Source organism: Corylus avellana, chromosome ca5, assembly GCF_901000735.1.
Source record: "Corylus avellana chromosome ca5, CavTom2PMs-1.0".
Classification (NCBI taxonomy): Eukaryota; Viridiplantae; Streptophyta; class Magnoliopsida; order Fagales; family Betulaceae; genus Corylus; species Corylus avellana.
In genome coordinates, this window is record NC_081545.1 from 5,690,624 (window position 1) to 5,709,750 (window position 19,127).

General features: G+C 33.9%; 1 protein-coding gene and 1 long non-coding RNA gene across 3 annotated transcripts in view; both read right to left on the reverse strand.

The window, feature by feature from the left end:
* LOC132181630 (putative disease resistance protein RGA1) overlaps window positions 1-8,288 on the reverse strand; it is an 11,938-nt gene extending 3,650 nt beyond the window's left edge. The window contains exons 1-5 of the mRNA XM_059594882.1: window positions 7,986-8,288; window positions 3,684-6,058; window positions 3,024-3,462; window positions 1,024-1,055; window positions 802-907 (exon numbers count right to left, since the gene is read on the reverse strand). Coding sequence (XP_059450865.1) covers window positions 802-907; window positions 1,024-1,055; window positions 3,024-3,462; window positions 3,684-6,058; window positions 7,986-8,288 — 3,255 coding nt within the window. The remainder of the gene's footprint in view (window positions 1-801; window positions 908-1,023; window positions 1,056-3,023; window positions 3,463-3,683; window positions 6,059-7,985) is intronic.
* A 2,340-nt stretch (window positions 8,289-10,628) lies between these two features.
* Window positions 10,629-12,335, reverse strand: LOC132182994 (uncharacterized). 2 transcript variants are annotated; one of them, XR_009440343.1, is made up of 3 exons: window positions 12,108-12,335; window positions 11,927-12,011; window positions 10,629-10,817 (listed from the first exon to the last, which is right to left on the reverse strand). It is a non-coding gene; the product is annotated as an uncharacterized LOC132182994 (long non-coding RNA). The 2 variants fall into 2 exon arrangements; XR_009440344.1 differs by having other exon boundaries at window positions 10,629-10,820.
* Between the last annotated feature and the right edge of the window lie 6,792 nt (window positions 12,336-19,127).

Sequence of the window (19,127 nt, forward strand, 5' to 3'; positions counted from 1 at the left end):
GAGGCACATAAACAGAGTGGTTGGCTAACATGATCTTCAATTCCGGTCAGCACAACAACCGATTTCACTTGAAGACAAGCAAGCATTCTCACTACCTTTTGGGATTAAAATGCTTTCAAGCAAGTGAAAGAAACCTGAAAATGCAAAATTCTTGTTAGGTGGCATTTAATGACAGCTAGGATTTTTGATCATGTCTTTTAAGTTCTAAATGCTGATAAAAGTTGCTCAACAAATTGTAGGCAGAATAGTATTTAAAAATTCAAAATAATATGGTTAATTGAATGTCCCATTTCACAGGCTTAGCATGCTTGCACAATTTACTCACCCAATCTTCCTCATCATGAAAGTGCTCTGTATAGTTTCTATTGTTTTGAGTACAAGTGAGGCTGACATATCCCAGAATATTGTAGAAATCCCTCAATGATTCTCACATCCACTTCATCAATTGATGATTTTTTATGCAAGTCCCTGCTGACCATCAAAAAACCAAATAATAAACTCAACAATAACTCAAAATTTTCCAATGAAAACAGTAAAAAGGTAAAATCAATTGATCAACAATGACTCCAGTAACAATAATAATAAAAAGAATCTCTCTAAATATGCATTTGATTATGAGAATACTAAGAGTTATGTAAAAATTTATTTGAGTTTCTATGAAAAATTGGGATGGGTTTGACTTCCTTAGTCTATCATAAGTCTTTTATCCAATACCGATCACTGGCATTTAAACAGAGGATTTTTAAACATATATATATATATATATAGAGAGAGAGAGAGAGAGAGAGAGAGAGAGCATACTTCAGCGTCACTCTCTGCTGATTCTACATCAATGTTGAAATCAGCAAGAATATTGATGATTTCTACCAGTAATCCAGGTCTATCAGCTGTCTCTATATAAAGTAAGCTGTAAATTGGAGAGAAAAATGCATAATAAGATGATAGATCAATGCACCCATTCTTTGCAAACAATTATCAAACTTCATTCAAAATATGACCTCCTCTTAATCATAAGTAGCAAACCTTCTCTTAGATCCATCTTCCTTCACTTGTATCTGAGTTGCAATATCACATCAAGCTGCAGAACAAAGTCACAAACTTCAGTGCAACTTTGTAAAGTTACAAAAAAGCACATGAAATTGAAGTTGGTTAAGCTAACTAGATCATAGCCATGAAACTCTGATTGATCCCCACTGTATTACAAATTATACTTTCTATTGAATAAGCCTCAACCATGGCACCACATGGAAAAAGAGGAGAATATTTGATCAATAAACAGAGGACTAATCAATGGAGCCAAACTTGAAACATCCTCTGACGAAGATGGGAAAACATGATCAAACCGTTGTTGCTCAAGCTAATAGACCTGCAATTTATGTCAGTTTTTATCAAAATTATGTAACTATCACATACTCCATTCAAAATCACAAAGCTGTTCCCATTTTTCTTGTTCATCAAATAACAGAGGAAGGCATAAAAATATAAATGGATTTCCAATACATATTATCTCATCAAGGGACATAAGGTATCATGCATTCAGAGTATAAGAATAAATCTTAAATCTACCCCATAATCATAAGATACCCAAATATTCTACATTAACAAAATGGATAATAACTGCTAATATTCAAACACTAGTTGTGCATGTCCAGATTTAAATATCAAGATGGTGCTTCTAATCCAAACAAAGCCATCAAACACATTTTAAAAATCATATAGAAATCCGGGAAATTACCCAAACAACTCTTGAGCCCAACTCCCAGCTCCCCACCTCTTTCCTAGGGGTTTCCTTCAAAAGGGAAAAAAAGAAGTGCTTCATTTTAAAGCTCCCTTCTTGGCCTCTGTTGTGAAATGATAGTTTTTCGATCAAGGAAGGAGTGAGTTAAGTGAAAAGGACACAATTCCAAGGCAGGAGGAAATGGAACAAGGGACCAGGGGCAAAGACAAATAAAAGTTACAAGCCAGCACGTATAAGAGGAATTGTCTCTTTTTCGGCAATTGACATGGAGCACCCTTTTCACAAACGCCTTCTGATCCACTCCAAGTCTAATATCTACTGCTTCAGCTTTCAGCACCTTATGATCTTTGAGAAGATAATTAAAAGACCAATCCTTAAGATGATATTCCAGGAATAATATAGATTTTTCTTAATTTTTCCATCTCAAATTCCCGACTTCTCAACTTAATGCTTTGCTGCAAATTGAAAAAGTTTTGAGTTGGCTCCAAATCTTAAATCCATGTATGTCTGTACTTCACTCGTTTCTGCATATGAAATCCGGTAAATCAGAAATTCTCTAAAATCATAAATCAAAAATGCTTCAATTGCTTCAATTGTTTCTGCAAGTGAAATAAGGAAGAAGGAATAGCATTTGACATTTTAACATTGGTATACGTATCACTAATACAATTCCACCATCAGATAAAAGAGAGAAACTCAATTATACCAAGTCTCTTTGAAGAAATGAATTTTTCTTATCCAAACAGATTGTAGAAATATCCACATGATTCCCACAATCCATTTCATGAATTGCTGCGTTCGATCAAAAAACAAAATAATAAATTCAACAATGACCCAAAAATTTTCAATGAAAATAATAAAAATGTAAATTTTATTCATTCGTTCAACAGAATCTAAATTTTACACTGAGAAAATCCTAACACAGTAATGCAAATTTATATTAAATTTTTGTGAAAATTTAGGATGGGATTGAATTCCCCCATCTATTATGTGATGCTATCGTTTGTAGAATTTAAATTTCAAATGGAAACGAAAGAAGTAATTAAAAAATAAAAGAGAAAACAATACTAGAAATGCCATTGAAGTGAAAGATAGGAAAAAATACTGTAAATGTTAGAGCTTTGCACAGATCTGATTGTCGGCGAGGTTTGAAGAAGCGTCTTTATAACCTTACTTTGTTCCTGCTTATGAAATCAAATAAGATATATATCAAAAGCTTGATAGAGTAAAATAAAGAGGAACAATAAGAAGAAAAAAATTATTGTCTAATTGGTGACTTAAAAACCTCAAGAGCTTGGCGAATTATGCTTGCTAACCATTCTTTACGATTACCATCGCCGCCATTTCGAAAGTCTGGGACATGAGCAATCTTTGGCCAATCCTCTCCAGTTCCTTGTTCACATCTTTCCTCCAAGCAAGGACACTCCGCAATTGTCAAACGACGTAAAGAGGTGAGGCGGCGCATACCTTCGGGCAGTGACATTAAATTCGGACAATTTACGACTCCAAGCTCCTGAAGTGAAGTGAGATCACCTATCCGCTCTGGTAAAGACACCAAACTAGGGCAATCCATAATTTGAATCCCTTGCAGAGTGGTAACATCTCTAAGCTCTCTTGGGAGAGAAACCAAATTTGGAACGTCTACGATAGATAGATTACCAAATCTTGTAGGTCCAAGGCCATGTGTGCCATCTTCATTCTCATTGCTGATAAGTTCTTTGCAGCTATGAATACACAGATTTTCAAGTGAGGTAAGTGTTGAAAGAGTGGAGAAATTGATATTCTCATTTTATGACAATCAAAAATCCCCAGGGTCTCAAGAGAAGTGAGGTTTTGAAGCCACTCTAGTGGCAGATATTCAAGTTCCTCTAATCCCATAAGATAAAGATACTTCAATTTAGAAAGAACGAAAAGGGGAGAGGAAGAGGAGGGTGTTGTTAGGGACCTCATAGGGCAATTCTTGATAGATAAATGAAAAAGGGAAGGAAATGAAGGGAATGATGGAAGATGATCTGTTTCCCTCGTCTTTCGCCATCCCCTGAACTTTGGCAAATCAATAAGTGTGAGACTTTTGAGGGGATAAGAGGACACGTCACTACCATCATTGCTTATGTACTCCAGCTCACTCAAGTTTTTAAGGTAAAGACGTTGCATAAAAGGGAATCGGTCCAATGGTGGGATATGTTGAAGCCACTTACAATTCATTATTTCAATATTAGTCAAATTTGAGAGCGAGGACACCCAACTAGATAACGTCACACCTGCATACCCAAATATAGATAATGATTTCAAATTTAGGTGCGGCCGAAGGTTTTGTAACAGTTGTTCATCATTTGCAATTGCCTTATCACATTCATCACTAGATTCTGGGTCCCACTCTAATATCAGCCATTGAAGATGTCGCTTCCTCTCCATGTTTGCAGCCTTTGCTTTTGATGGAGAAGATCTCAAGTGCTCTAAACCCTTGATCCATAAGTCTCCTCTCAACTCATCTAAACCATCCAGGTCTCCTAGCCCACCCATTGGCTTGGAGAGAGAACTTTTTTTCTTCCCTAAAATGTATAGGGACAGTGTTTGGAGAGCGGTCAACTTTCCAAGTCCATGAGGCATATACGTCAAGCTATTACACCCATCTAGCCCAAGATGCCTAAGGCTGATTAAGTTTCTAGTCTCTTCTGGCAATTCTTTAAGTTTAAGACAATAGTCAAGTCTTAATGTTTGCAAATTCTGCAATTTAGTTATAGAAGTAGGGAGTAGTTTGATATCTTTATTCCTAGACAAATCTAGAAATCTTAAATGCTTTAACTTGCCAATGGAATTCGGCACTTTTTGAATACTCAACTGACTCAAATTCAAAGCACGCAAGCATTTAAAACTTGAAATAAGTGTATTAGAGACTGGCTTATTCAACTCAAGTACTGCATTGGTCAAGTTAAGCTCATCATCAAGTCTTGGAAGTGTTGGAATGCGTAGAAGAAGTGTTCTCATTTTGTTAGGCTTGGGCAAAAGAGCAGGAATATCTAGTAATGAATCTGAAGAATGAAATGCCACATGACGAGTTCTTCCAACTACTTTTTCTCTATCTGGATATAAAATTGTGCACTCCTCACCTGCTACTGACTGTGCAAGATCGTGAATAAGGTCATGCATTTTATACTTTTCTATTTCACCAACTATATCTCTTTGTACGTCTTGGAAAAACGACCTCCAAAGCAAATCCATAAAATATTCGCGACCAATATCTTCAAGATGTCTATTTCCATATGATGAATGAAGAAAGCCTTGAGCTATCCATAACTGAATCAACACCTCCATTTCAATTTCATAATCTTTTGGAAACACCGAACAAAAGGCAAAACATTGCTTCAAGTGTGATGGGAGATGATCATAACTCAACTTAAGTATTGGAAAAATATCATTTTCTTGTTGAGTTATTTTGTAAAGTTCATGGTTTTTAAAGTACAACCAATCATCTTCTGAATTTTTGAAATATAATAGACTCCCAATGCTTCTTATAGCAAGAGGAACTTGTGCACACTTTTGAATGATCTCCCTTCCAATCTCTACTAGCTTTGGATTATTTGGCTCTTCCCCATCTTTAAATGCCATTGTCTTAAATAACTTCCAAGAATTGTTTTCAGATAAACCTCTCAAAGGATATGGTGAAACTGTACCTATAATCTCTGCAACCTTTTCGCTACGTGTAGTAATCAAAACTTTGCTTCCTCTCAGGCCACCCACTAACAACTTTTCCAAGTTGGACCATGTACCACGATTCTCATTCCACACATCGTCTAAAACAAGTAAATATCGCTTCCCATCAATTTTTGCTCGAAGCTCACTTTGCAATGGATCCATCTCAAGGCTTTTAGGTCTCTCCTTAGTCGCAGATTCTATGAGCTTTACAATGATAGTTTTCACGTCAAAAGGATCAGAGACACATGCCCACATCCTCGGGTCAAAATGTGTTTGAACCTCCTCGTCGTTGTACACATACTGCGCAAGCGTGGTCTTTCCTTGTCCACCAATCCCAACTATGGGAATTATGGAAACATTCTTCTCAACCATATTGGGATCGAATAACAGCTTTTTAACAGACTCCTTATCATCCTCTCTCCCAATGACATCTTCCCCACGTATAAATGAGTGTGTATCTTGTCTTTTCATATGCTCAAACTGTGTTGCTGTGGTGTGCTCATTGAAGCCAAATTTGATCCTATCAGTTGCGATTTCATCCAGTCTCGTCCTGACTGCCTTGATCCTATGACCCATTTTAAAGCCATATGCAAGCTGGTTCGATTTGGAAAAGAAGATGCGTACCTGTAATACTCCCAAATATTTAGTATGGTCCATTTCGAAAAGTTAAACATTTTTTGGGCTATATGTGTAACTAAGGAAAATATGAAGGTCATGTTTGTAATTGTTGTAAGTTTAAGTCATAGTTTTTTTTTTTTTTTTTTTTTTGGTTTTTGGTTGTTTTATTTACAACCACCCATTCCAATCCATTCACTGTGATAGATTTAGAATTTCCCTACCATTGAATAGTTGGGTTTATAATGGGGGCCGATAATTTATGTGACTTCTTCCAGACGCCATTTGCTCCTTGGAAAGATGTCGCAACTTAATTAACCGTACATTTTTTGCATATGGTTAGTACTCTTACAAATGAGACTGTTTTAGGTAAGACTCTATTTATAGCAGCTGTAAGGATAAAGAAAACAGACAAAAGAATGGAATATAAAAGCATCTATATATGTCAAAATGATACATGAAAACATTGTTACTGTAACACCCCATATTTGATATAAGTTAGTACGAGTTTTGGCCCAATGTCTTGGGCTTTAGACAATATATGAACCAATGTTATTGGCCCTAGTGAACTTAATAAAAATTGGATCAAAAACCCTAAAAGAGATTATAAGAGATAATCAATTTCTTAACCTAATGGACTAATCCATAGCATAGTCTTATCCCTAATGATGGGCATAATTTAATATTTCATTCATAATTTTGTAAGATGATAGTTTATAACCAGAAAGCTATTTAAGTCTATGTGTACAAGATGTGTTGATCTTTTTGGAAGAAAATATTGTCCTTTAAAAATGACGTTTATAATTCATGAAATAGACATAGGCTCGATCTAATACCTAAAGCCTAAAACCAGAAACTTTTATAGCCAAAAACCTCTTTTCAATGAATCATTTGAGTGGTAAAAAACTTCTAAACATACATAACCCTCAAGCGGTGTTAAGACTATATCAAAAAAATAAGTAATTTCTCATATATGGCATCAAGAAGAGCTTTGGGTTAAATCTGGAAATTAAACTTTCAGTCCATGGCATGTTTAGGTGGGTATTTGATCCAAATTTCGTCAAGTTAAAAACCTTAGATATATGTGTTGTGGGCCAATGGGCCAAGTGACCAAAGTGTAGTGTTCTAATTTAGGTCCATTTAGTGAGTTGTGGGCCTTATCTGGTTTACCTAGTTAGGAGCAGGTTCAAATGAGCCATTTCTTACCCAAGCCCCCATAAAAACAATTTTGAGATTTTTGGAAGAAAACTAAACCACTTTTTTAGTGAAATTTCAAGATTAACCCTACTTTCGTTTGTTTATTCAAAAGTTATGAAAATATTAATAGAATGAGCTCCTAGAATATGATACATTTTAAGGAAAAAGAAAACTTTATGTTCGGACCAAGGTACAAAAAAGAAATAAACATTAAAATTTTTTTTTATAAAGAGAAGAGAAAAGAAACTTTAGGGTTAAGCTTTTAACTTATTTCCAAGAATAAAACATCTCTAATAATAGAGGGAAGGTTTGAAAGGTCAAGTAACTTAGGAACGAATTTTAATCACGATTTACGTGCCTAGTATAACTGAACCTTACTGTTTAGGTTTTAATAGTTGTCGCCTAACTTTTAGTTCAGTAATGACTATCGAGGTAACTTGTACTCTTTACCACTTCAAAATGCATGTCAATTTAAGTGAATATATATATATATATATGCACTTTATGATGAAATTATATTGAGATTAGAATTTCTGTACCATTGAATAGTTGGGTTTTACATTATAATGAACAAATTGTTGTTGTCGTTGATTTGTTCTTTGGAAATGTTGTTGAGAACTTTAAACTACGTAAAATGATATATATTTGCTTTGGCTTGTGTTGTGATAAATTTTTGTATGCAGGTCTGGGAATGCTTTAGTCACAGACAACATCATATGCACATTAATGAAGAATTTACCTGTTTTGCCATCTTATCCCGTGTCATCACTTGTTGGCGTAGAAGTTGAGTGGAGTAGTCATCCAGCAAGTCGTCGGCGTCATACATGGCATCCTTGAGCTTTCGAAGCCAATCTTTGATCGCATGGTTATGGGCCTGCTTCTCCTCCGAGTCCAAAAGCACAGCTTGGATGGTGGAAACAGTGTCCCCGAGCTTTCGAAGCTCATCTTTGAAACCCCATAACACTCCAATCTCTTGGAGGGCAAGAGAGCCCAAACTCCTAATGATGCTCCCAACAGTGTCGTAGAGAACTATTTCAGCCATTTGTAGGTTGTGGGTGGTGACTCAAGTAAACCGATCTTGAGGGAATTATTGATGATGCAAAGGTGTATGAGATATATTATTGATGATTCAGAGGTGCATGGTTCACTTGACGTTCAAACTTTAAAGGGAGTCCATTAGATATGATGTGGCCTTGCATTTATGTGGTGAGAGAGTAAGCCAGTCAAATAAATATCCAATATTTGCCATTTGACAAATTGGACCTGGTACAATAAATCCGTTTAATTAAATGAATCGGGTTAAAATTGACTTACGTAATCTTATATACATATTTCATCACGATTTGAACTTGACGCGCAAATGTGAATTGTCACCCCTACTCTAAACTCATCAATTCTTACATGAAACGGGAATTCTCCAAAATTTTGTCCGAATTTCTTGAAATTTAAGCACAATAGTTAAGAAATTCCAATCTATGCTATATTGGGTAGGTCATTGCTCATCAAATCAGCCAGGCCGTATTGGTATTGACGTATAAGTATTTCAACGATTATCGATGCGTTTATATTTATAAGGACGGTGAACTTAGGTATCTTTATGTTTTTTCATTATCCAAATTAAAGTTTTTGCAAAATTTATTCACCGACACCTATGCTATGCGTGTCAAATGTAATTCTTCCTTTTTTTTTTCTTGGCAAGAAAGAAATTATTTTTCTTTCAATTGAGTGCATTTTATTATTATAATTTCTCACTTCCTTGGAAAATAAGAAGCAGTACGTGACATCAACACGGTTAAAGCCGAGTGGCCGTGTCGGATCCAACGGTGTTTAATATGGACGGTGAGCTGGGTATCTTATAAATCTGCTAACAAAAAAGAGTCAACACTTTTTAAAATTGGTTCGATCTTTGTGAAGTGGAATTTCGTATTATTTGAAGATTGAATTCAATCAGACAAGCGTTTCCAGAAATTCCATTTGGGTCTTCCAAGTAAATCCCATTTCTACTTTGCTTGACCTTTAAGCCACGCCACTGAAATTGGTGTGAATGGTTCAAGGAGTGCGTTCATTTCATAAAACTTCAATAATTCAAGGACAGGTTAAGCCTAAAATGAAAAAGTGGGATCACAGCATAGCTTTTCCACCATTTGCGTTTGTCTCAAATTTTTGTTCTTAAAACTTGTAACTTTAGGGAAACTTCACTTTTGCCCATGAACTACTAGCCTTTTTGACCCTCAAACTTCAAATTCTCTCACTTTGCTCCCCTGAACTTTCAAAAACTTTCACTTTGCCCCCCTCTATTAGTTTTAAATGTTAAACTCAAACGGTTTGTATTTTTATGCCCATTATACCCTCACCCTAAAACTACACCGTTTTGGACTCTAAAACTACATCACCCACGCAGCCCAAAACAACGTCGTTTTGGGCACTAAAATTATCATTTTTAAAAAAAAAAAAACAAAAGAAAGAAAAAGCAAAATATTTAAAAAAAAATAATAATAATAAAAAAAAAAATCGGGGTGACGAACAACCCCATGGCCAAGGGGGTGGTCCGGCCACGCCCAAAAGGCCAAAAAAAAAAAAAGAAATGGGTTTTGGATGGCTTTCAGGCATTTGGGGGTGGCCGAACCACCCCTACCACTCCATACCTGCCGTAGGGGGTGGTTCGGCCACCACATACTTGCTGTAGGGGGTGGTTCAACTATATAAAAAAAAAAAAAAAAAAAAAAACAATCATGAGACCATTATGCAATTGGACATGTTCAGATATAACAGTTTTATGAGAAAGGAATACTTTAGAATAATTGAATAAGACTGCTAATTAGTTTGCATGCAAGAAAAATCTTTCAATGGAAAGCCTGTTGTGCAAATGAGCACACCATTATGCAATTGGAATTCCTTTCAAGTTGTAATTAAAAAAAAAAAATTAAAAAAAAAAAATTATAATTGGGTTTAATTGTGTTACATTAACCATTCATACTTGTCTAATCTTTTAAATATGAAACTTAAATTCTTTTCCACCCATAAACACATGTTGCATTTAGTGCCCTCATAGAATCCAGTTGTGGTATAATTGAATTATTAAACTTGCATATTAATGTGAAATCAATATTTACTTTCAATTCTTAAAAAACAAGATGAAGAGGAACACAGGACAATATAAGATCTATTTCCCGACTTGTCAACTTATTGCAGAGTGTTTCAAATCTTAAATCCATGTATGTCAGTGCTTTAACTGTTTCGGCATATGATTGAAAATCAGAAATTCTCCAAAATATCAAAACCTTTAGAGTGAAAATCAGAAATTCTCCAAAATATCATTGACATTTTAACACTGGTATAGGTGTTTCTATACTCTATGCCTAAAGAAGTCAAAGATGCAGCATATTCTGAAATAAATTCCACTATCAGAAAAAAGAGAGAAAGTTATTACAAGTCTCTTGTTTGTCTATTCCTTCTTAGACATAAGTGGGTATAACCAGTCAAAATTAGTCACTTGGAAGAAGTGAGATTGTCATATCCAAACTGATTGTAGAAATCTCCACCTGATTCCCATAACCAATTTCATGAATTGCTGCTTTCAATCAAAAAACCAAATAATAAATTCAACAATAACTCAAAAATTTCCAATGAAAATAATAAAAGTTTAAATTTCATCCATTGATGGAACTACTTGCAGTTAGGCTCCAACAGCAATAATAATGAAAAGAGCGTTCCCAAAGTGTGCAATATGATCTACATTTAATATTGAGAAAATCGTAACAGAGTAGTGCAACATTTATATTGAAGTTTTGTAAAAATTTGGGATTGGATTGACTTCCATGATCTATTATAAGTCTTTTACCAAATATGTAATGCTACCATTTGCAAAATTTATATTTCAAATGGAAACGCAAGAAAAATTTAAAAAGAAAGCAATAGTGGAAATCCCTATGAAGTGAAAGATTGGAAACAATACTGGAGATGTTAGAGCTTTGACAAATCTGATTGCCAGAAAGGTCCGAAGAAGTATATATACTTCAAATCTAATATTGTTCCTGCATATGAAATCAAATATAATATATATAAAAAGCCACCTAGTAATGCCAGGTCATGTGGTACTAGAGCACTACATGACGTGACTCTGGCGAGGACGTAAGGAATTTAAGAGGGGGAGTTTGTAAAACCCTAGTTCCATATTGAGAAGATGAGAAGAAGCCCCACATAGAGTGGATGGTTTATAAAAATATTCATGGGTGCTAAGTCTTACATTGCCTAGATTCTAGGTGAAACTGAGTTTTATAATGAATTCTAAGGATGCTTCAAATTGACTAGTCTTTTTCGGGTAATAGCGCAGATGTGACTAGCGTTTTTCCCTGAGTTGTTACAAACTGAATGTCCCCTTTCTACGGACCTGGATCCTGTCCATTTCAAATGAAAATAATCTGTCTAAATTTGTGTTTGATTATGAGAAAACCCAAAGTTACGCAATTTTTTATTGTGTTTTTGTGAAATCTTGGGATGGAAAAGACTTTCCTGGTCTATCATAATTCTTTTACCCAATATGTGATGCTACCATTTGTAAAATATAAATTTCAAATTGAAATGCAAGAAACATTTAAAAAACAAAAAAGAAACGAGATATTAGGCACGTAGGAATGGCATTGAAGTGAAAGATAGGAAACAATACAGAAAATTTGAGACCTTTGTTCAAATCTGATTGTCGGCAAGGTCTGAAAATGTGTGTATTCTTAAATCCTTTTTTTGTTCCATGCTACAGATGGTTCCCCTAATGAAAATGAAATCAAATAATATATATCAAAACCATAACAGAGTAAACGAAGATGAACAACAAGAAGAAGAAAATTACTGTCTAATAGGTTACCCAAAACGTATTATTTGAAAAGTTTGGGACGTGAGCAATCTTTGGCCAATCCTCTCTTGTTCCTTGTTCACATCTTTTCTCCAAGTGACGACACTCCACAATTCTCAAAACACTTAAAGAGGTGAGGCGGCGAATACCTTCAGGCAGTGATACTAAATTGGGTCTTCCAAGTAAATGCCATTTCTACTTTGCTTGACCTTTAAGCCACGCCACTGAAATTGGTGTGAATGCATGTGGTTCAAGGAGTGCCGTGTTAAAGATAACGTAGAGATATTTAGTTGGAAAATGGAACCAGCGTTAGTTGGTGGGACATCACTATTAGTTGAATGGGAAATGTTGAAAAAAATGGGGGAGTGGGCCGGAAGAGTTGAATGGAAATAAAAAGAAAACCACGTCTCATCAAAGACAATATTTTGAAAAATTATCAAAATATTGTTAATATTCCCCTCAATGACAATGATAAAACAATCCTTAGTAAAATAAAAACAAAAAATACTAAAACTTAAAAAAAAAAAAAAAAAAAAAACTTTTTAAATCTTTTTTTTTAAATAAAAAATTTCTGTTTTAAAAAAAATAAAAATTTTCGTTTTAAAAAAAATTGTTTTAAAAAAATTGTTATTTTTTTTTAAATTAATATTTTTCATTTAAAAAAAAAATTAAAAATTCATTTTTTTTTCTTGAATTTTTGGGGATATTTTCGTCTTGTTGAGAAATTTATAAGCACATTTTTATCTTTTTGCTAGCTTTAGGGTGACATTGACAATGTTTTATTAGTTTAGAGGGACATTATCAAAATTTGAGGAGATATTGTTAATTGAGTGGTAATTTGAGGGGGCACGTGAACTTTACCCTTTTATTTTTTATTTTCTCCAATTGCTTACTAGTTTCCCTGTAATTACTTAATTCCTCTATTTGCTTACTCTCCTCAATTTTCTGTAATTCATTATTTTTTGAAATCGGTGAACATAATTCATGAGTAAGTGAAATAATTGTACACTTTGGGAAAAGGAGTGTGTATAATTAAATTTTTCTTTCACAATTTCTTGCAAATTTGATTCTACTTTAATTGCTTTTTGTTCTACCAATTATGTTTTCTTTGACAATGTCGGGGTCTTAGCCGAGTCCTAAACGGGTCTTGGCGATATTCCGGCAACGTCTTGGCAATGGCTCAATCGGGTCTTGTGATTACAATCAAATCATTGCAACTGTGTATCAACTCTTTGTGATTTGATTACCTTATTTGTAGTGTATTCACTATCCTATTTTTCCTGTAAGTAGGGATATTGATTGATCTTTGTAAAAAATCAATTAAGTGAAATAAGAGCAAAATGTAGCCTATGTGGCTTTATCATGTAGACGTAAGTCATAAACCGAACTACATAAAATCTTGTTTATTTATTTTTATTCCGTCTTGTCTTTATTTTTCTATTTGACTATCAGTTCTTTTAGCTAATTTCAGAATGAGAAGCTCAAACTCAAATAATAGTTTACAGTTTTAAAAAGAAAAATTATTTTACGGAAATTAAATAAGCTTTTTTATCAAACTAAAAATATTTTCTAAAAATTATTTTATGCCGAAACAAACGCAGTTTACCTAAAATGATATATATATTGTAAGTAAAATGATATATATTTGTTGTGGCTTGTTTTGTGATAAATATTTGTATGCAGATCTGGGGATACTTTAGTCACACACAGCATCATCATATATATACACATTGATATATGAATTTACCTCTTTTGCCATCTTCTTATCCCGTGTCATCACTTGTCGCCATAGAAGTTGAGTGGAGAAGTCATCCAACAAGTTGTCGGCGTCCTAGATAGCATCCTTCAGCTTTCCAAGCCAATCTTTGATAGCATGATTCTTGGCCTGCTGCTCCTAAGTTTGGATAGTGGAAACCGTGTCCCTAAGCTTTTGAAGCTCAAAATTTCCAATTTTAATTAAATATTTAATATAGTAGATAAGTGCTTATTCAAATAAAAATATCACAAGGGTGTGTGACCAAGCTTCTAATTCAAGGCCGATTAATGCCACAATGTTGGTTCAATATGATAAATTGCAAAGCCTTTGTAATCAAGCATGTTCTGTTTCTGCTCTACAAGCCAATATGATAACAAAAGCCTAAGCTTTTGGTTCATCTGCTCTGATATCACAGTTAATATATATATTATATCTCTTTAATTATCTCATTATTACAATAATAATCTATATATATATAAAGCATGTTTCGATCCCCTTTAAATAAACATCCTAGTTTCGTCGCTACACCCACACCATATATAGTTACAAACATAAAGGTTTCCATTAAAAAATAAATGGAGTACAAAATGCAAAATCTCATTAATTTTGGTAGAAAACTTTGGACAAGGAAACAAGGGGGAACTAAGATATATATGAACTTGAAGAACCTAACATTTTTCAGAGATCCTAAATATAATTTTGACTCTACACAGTTGAGACCCCTTCGCTGTGAGATTTGTACAAGCTCCACAATATATCAACAACGTGGCCTAGTGTAGTTTGCACGATTTAGAGAAGATAAGAGTCATTTACAGGTCATGAACATGGAATTGATCACATTGAGAGCTCAGCACCAATAATTGTAGACAAGCTACGTTGATGGCTGCGTATGTTATAGACTTGATCAAAGACGAGCCACCCATATGCACTGCAATAATCGAGTCTGTTGGGTTATGCCATTATGACATTGGTCACGTTTGTCATTTAAGCAAGTTTTTGAGGTGGGTTGTTATTGATATCACAGTCTAATTGCTACAAAAGAGAGAGCAGTACTCCTTTGCTCAAAAGGAGAGGAACCATTGACAAGATTCCCCATAGATCAACCTCAAAGGAACAAAAAGGAGCAAAGACATTTGTTAGTAACAGTTTCCAATTAGTACCTGTGAAGAAATCATTTTAAAAGGTTTACTTGACAAACAAACTTGATCCAGTTCTGCTTTTCTACTAAAGATTACCTTAGAAAAAGGAGCTAGATATATCTGATCATTGCAACATGTAGATATAAAAGTTTCAATTTTTCTGAAATGAGGGAATAAGTATTTACTAAAATTTGGTTTATGAACTGTGTGAGATCAATTTGCTTTAACTACTCCATCTAGGGTTTTGTTTTGTTTTGTTTTGTTTTTTCATCTTGGCTTCTCTATTTTTTTTTTCTTTGAGCTCTTTATTGCATTATGAAACTCTACTAATTTTTTAGCGCTTTTGACAATTTATAAGGGATGGCCGAAACCACTCCAAAATCAATGTTTGGATATGGATTCAAACACTCTTCAGCCTGGTGGTGGCCGAACCACCCCCGCCTCCATTTGGCCAAAGGGGTGGCTTGACCCCACTCACAATTTTATTTTTTTTGATACTTATAATTTTTTTTATTATAGATAATACATGTCATAATTTGATTGGTGCTGACTTTTGATTACATATTTTTGTAATAATAATAAAAAAAAAAAAAATTAGACCAAAGTTGAATACAAAAAAGTAAATACTTAAAAATATGTGTAGCATTTCTCAATAAAACATTAATGCATACATGGAAACAGTCATAAGTTTGGATACTTGAATCCATCCGCAATAACTAATAATATGGTAATAACCATTTCCTAAGAAATAATCGACCAAAAATACAAGAAAACTAGTTGAACTTGAGGTAGCTAACGGACGCAATATTATTAATCCCTGAGAAGACCTGTCATTTGCCATATCTTCATTATACTTGAACCAAACTCCAAGGACCAAACAATAAAAACATTTCAAGTACTGAGCATTCACTTGAAAGAAAAGCACATGCAAGGTTTCCAATTACCAATGTTCAATGTTGTTTTCACGTGCTTATTTGTCTATTTGTTTATTTGGAACAATTATAATATTTTTCTTTCCTATTTATTATTTACTCTCTTCGTGAATTCACTTTTCGTCAAAATAATCTTAGTTCAATCTAGCGTAAGCAAGAGAGCCCAAACTCTTGATCATACTCGGAGCAATGTCGGAGAGAACTGCCTGGCCATTTGTAGGTGGAGTAGTGATCAATTGAGAGGTCTTGGAGCGTTGAAGGAAGATGCGCTCATTTCTTAAAACTTCAATAATTCAAGGACAGGTTAAGCCTAAAATGAGAAAGTGGGATCACAACATAGCTTTTCCACCATTTGCGTTTGTCTCAAATTTTTGTTCTTAAAACTTTTAACTTTAGGAAAACTTCACTTTTGCCCCTGAACTACTAGCCTTTTTGACTTACTCCCCTCAAACTTCAAATTCTCTCACTTTGCTCTCCTGAACTTTCAAAAACTTTCACTTTGCCCCCCTCCATTAGTTTTAAATGTTAAACTCAAACGGTTTGTATTTTTATGCCCATTATATCCTCACCCTAAAACTACACCATTTTGGACTCTAAAACTACATCACCCACGTAGCCCAAAACAACGTCGTTTTGGGCATTAAAATTATAATTTAAAAAAAAAAAAAAAAAACAAAACAAAACAAAACAAAGAACAAGCAAAATATTTTAAAAAATTAAAAAAAAAACTATAAAAAAAAAAAATCGGGGTGACTAGAGCCACCCACATGGCCGGTATGGGGGTGACGAACAACCCCATGGCCAAGGGGGTGGTCCGGCCATGCCCAAAAGGCCAAAAAAAAAAAAAAAAAAAAAAAAAAAGGGTTTTGGATGGCTTTCAGGCATTTGGGGGTGACCGAACCACCCCTACCACTCCCATACCTGCCGTAGGGGGTGGTTCGGCCACCTAATACCTACTGTAGGGGGTGGTTCAACTAAAAAAAAAAAAAAATCATGAGACCATTATGCAATTGGACTTGTTCAGATATAACAGTTTTATGAGAAAGGAATACTGTAGAATAATTGAATAAGACTGCTAATTAGTTTGCATGCAAGAAAAATCTTTCAATGGAAAGCCTGCTGTGCAAATGAGCACACCATTATGCAATTGGAATTCCTTTCAGGTTGTAATTAAAAAAAAAATTAAAAAAAAATTGTAATTGGGTTTAATTGTGTTACATTAACCATTCATACTTGTCTAATCTTTTTAATATGAAACTTAAATTCTTTTCCACCCATAAACACATGTTGCATTTAGTGCCCTCAAAGAATCCAGTTGTGGTATAATTGAACTATTAAACTTGCATATTAATGTGAAATCAATATTTACTTTCAATTCTTAAAAAGCAAGATGAAGAGGAACACATGACAATATAAGATCTATTTCCCGACTTGTCAACTTATTGCAGAGTGTTTCAAATCTTAAATCCATGTATGTCAGTGCTTTAATTGTTTCGGCATATGATTGAAAATCAGAAATTCTCCAAAATATCAAAACCTTTAGAGTGAAAATCAGAAATTCTCCAAAATATCATTGACATTTTAACACTGGTATAGGTGTTTCTATATTCTATGCGTAAAGAAGTCATAGATGCAACATATTTTGAAATAAATTCCACTATCAGAAAAATGAGAGAAGGTTATTACAAGTCTCTTGTTTGTCTTTTCCTTCTTAGAGATAAGTGGGTATAACCAGTCAAAATTAGTCACTTGGAAGAAGTGAGATTGTCATATCCAAACAGATTGTAGAAATCTCCACCTGATTCCCATAACCAATTTCATGAATTGCGGCTTTCAATCAAAAAACCAAATAATAAATTCAACAATAACTCAAAAATTTCTATTGAAAATAATAAAAGTTTAAATTCCATCCATTGATGGAACTACTTGCAGTTTGGCTTCAACAGCAATAATAATGAAAAGAGCGTTCCCAAAGTGTGCAATATGATCTACATTTAATATTGAGAAAATCGTAACAGAGTAGTGCAAAATTTATAATGAAGTTTTGTAAAAATTTGGGATGGGATTGACTTCCCTGATCTATTACAAGTCTTTTACCAAATACGTAATGCTACCATTTGCAGAATTTATATTTCAAATGGAAACTCAAGAAAAATTTAAAAAGAAAACAATACTGGAAATCCCAATGAAGTGAAAGATTGGAAACAATACTGGAAATGTTAGAGCTTTGCACAAATCTGATTGCCAGAAAGGTCAGAAGAAGTATATATACTTCAAATGTAATATTGTTCCTGCATATGAAATCAAATATAATCATATATATATATATAAAAGCCGAGTTTTGACGTAGGGAATGCTTAGAATTGCGACACGTGTCCTCCTAACTCCATCTCCCACGTCTCTCTCTCTCTCCCTCTATCTCAACTTGAATGTCATAAACTAATTATATGGTTTAAGACATTTAATTAATTGTGCTAACTCTCACTTTCCCATAATTTGTGTTTCAACCGTTTTTTTTTTCTCGCTCTCCCTCTATCTCCACTTAAATGTCTTAAACTAATTCTATGGTTTAAGACAATTAATTGTGCTAACTTTTACTCTCCCATAATTTGTGTTCAATCGTTTTTTTTTTTTTTAATTAATTGTGCTAACTCTCATTCTGCCATAATCTCTCTCCCTCCCATAATTTATGTTTCGACCTTTTTTTTTAATATAATTTTATGTTTGAACCTTTTCTTTTCTCACTCTAAAGTAATTATATGGTTTAAGTGTCTTAATTATTTCTCTCTCCCATAATTTTGTCTCTCTCTCTATCTCTATCTCCACTTAAATGTCTTAAATCTTTCTCCCATAATTTTATATCTGAATTCATTTTTTTTTTAATTAATTGTGCTAACTCTCACTCTCCCATAAAAGCCGAGTTTCGACGTAGGGAGTGCTTAGAATTGCGGCACGTGTCCTCATAACTCCAATTTTTTTTTTGTCTTAACTCTCTCTCCCATAAATCCGTAGGTCTCTCTCTCTCTCTCCCTCTATCTCCACTTAAATGTATTAAATCTCTCTTTCTCTCTCTCTCCCATAATTTATGTTTGAATCAATTTTTTTATTTTTTATTTGTAATACATTGAATTGTCTTAATGAAGAAAACAAAATGTTTTCAAATTCTCTATATCTCTCTCTTTATTTAATTTTCTTTTTATCTTCT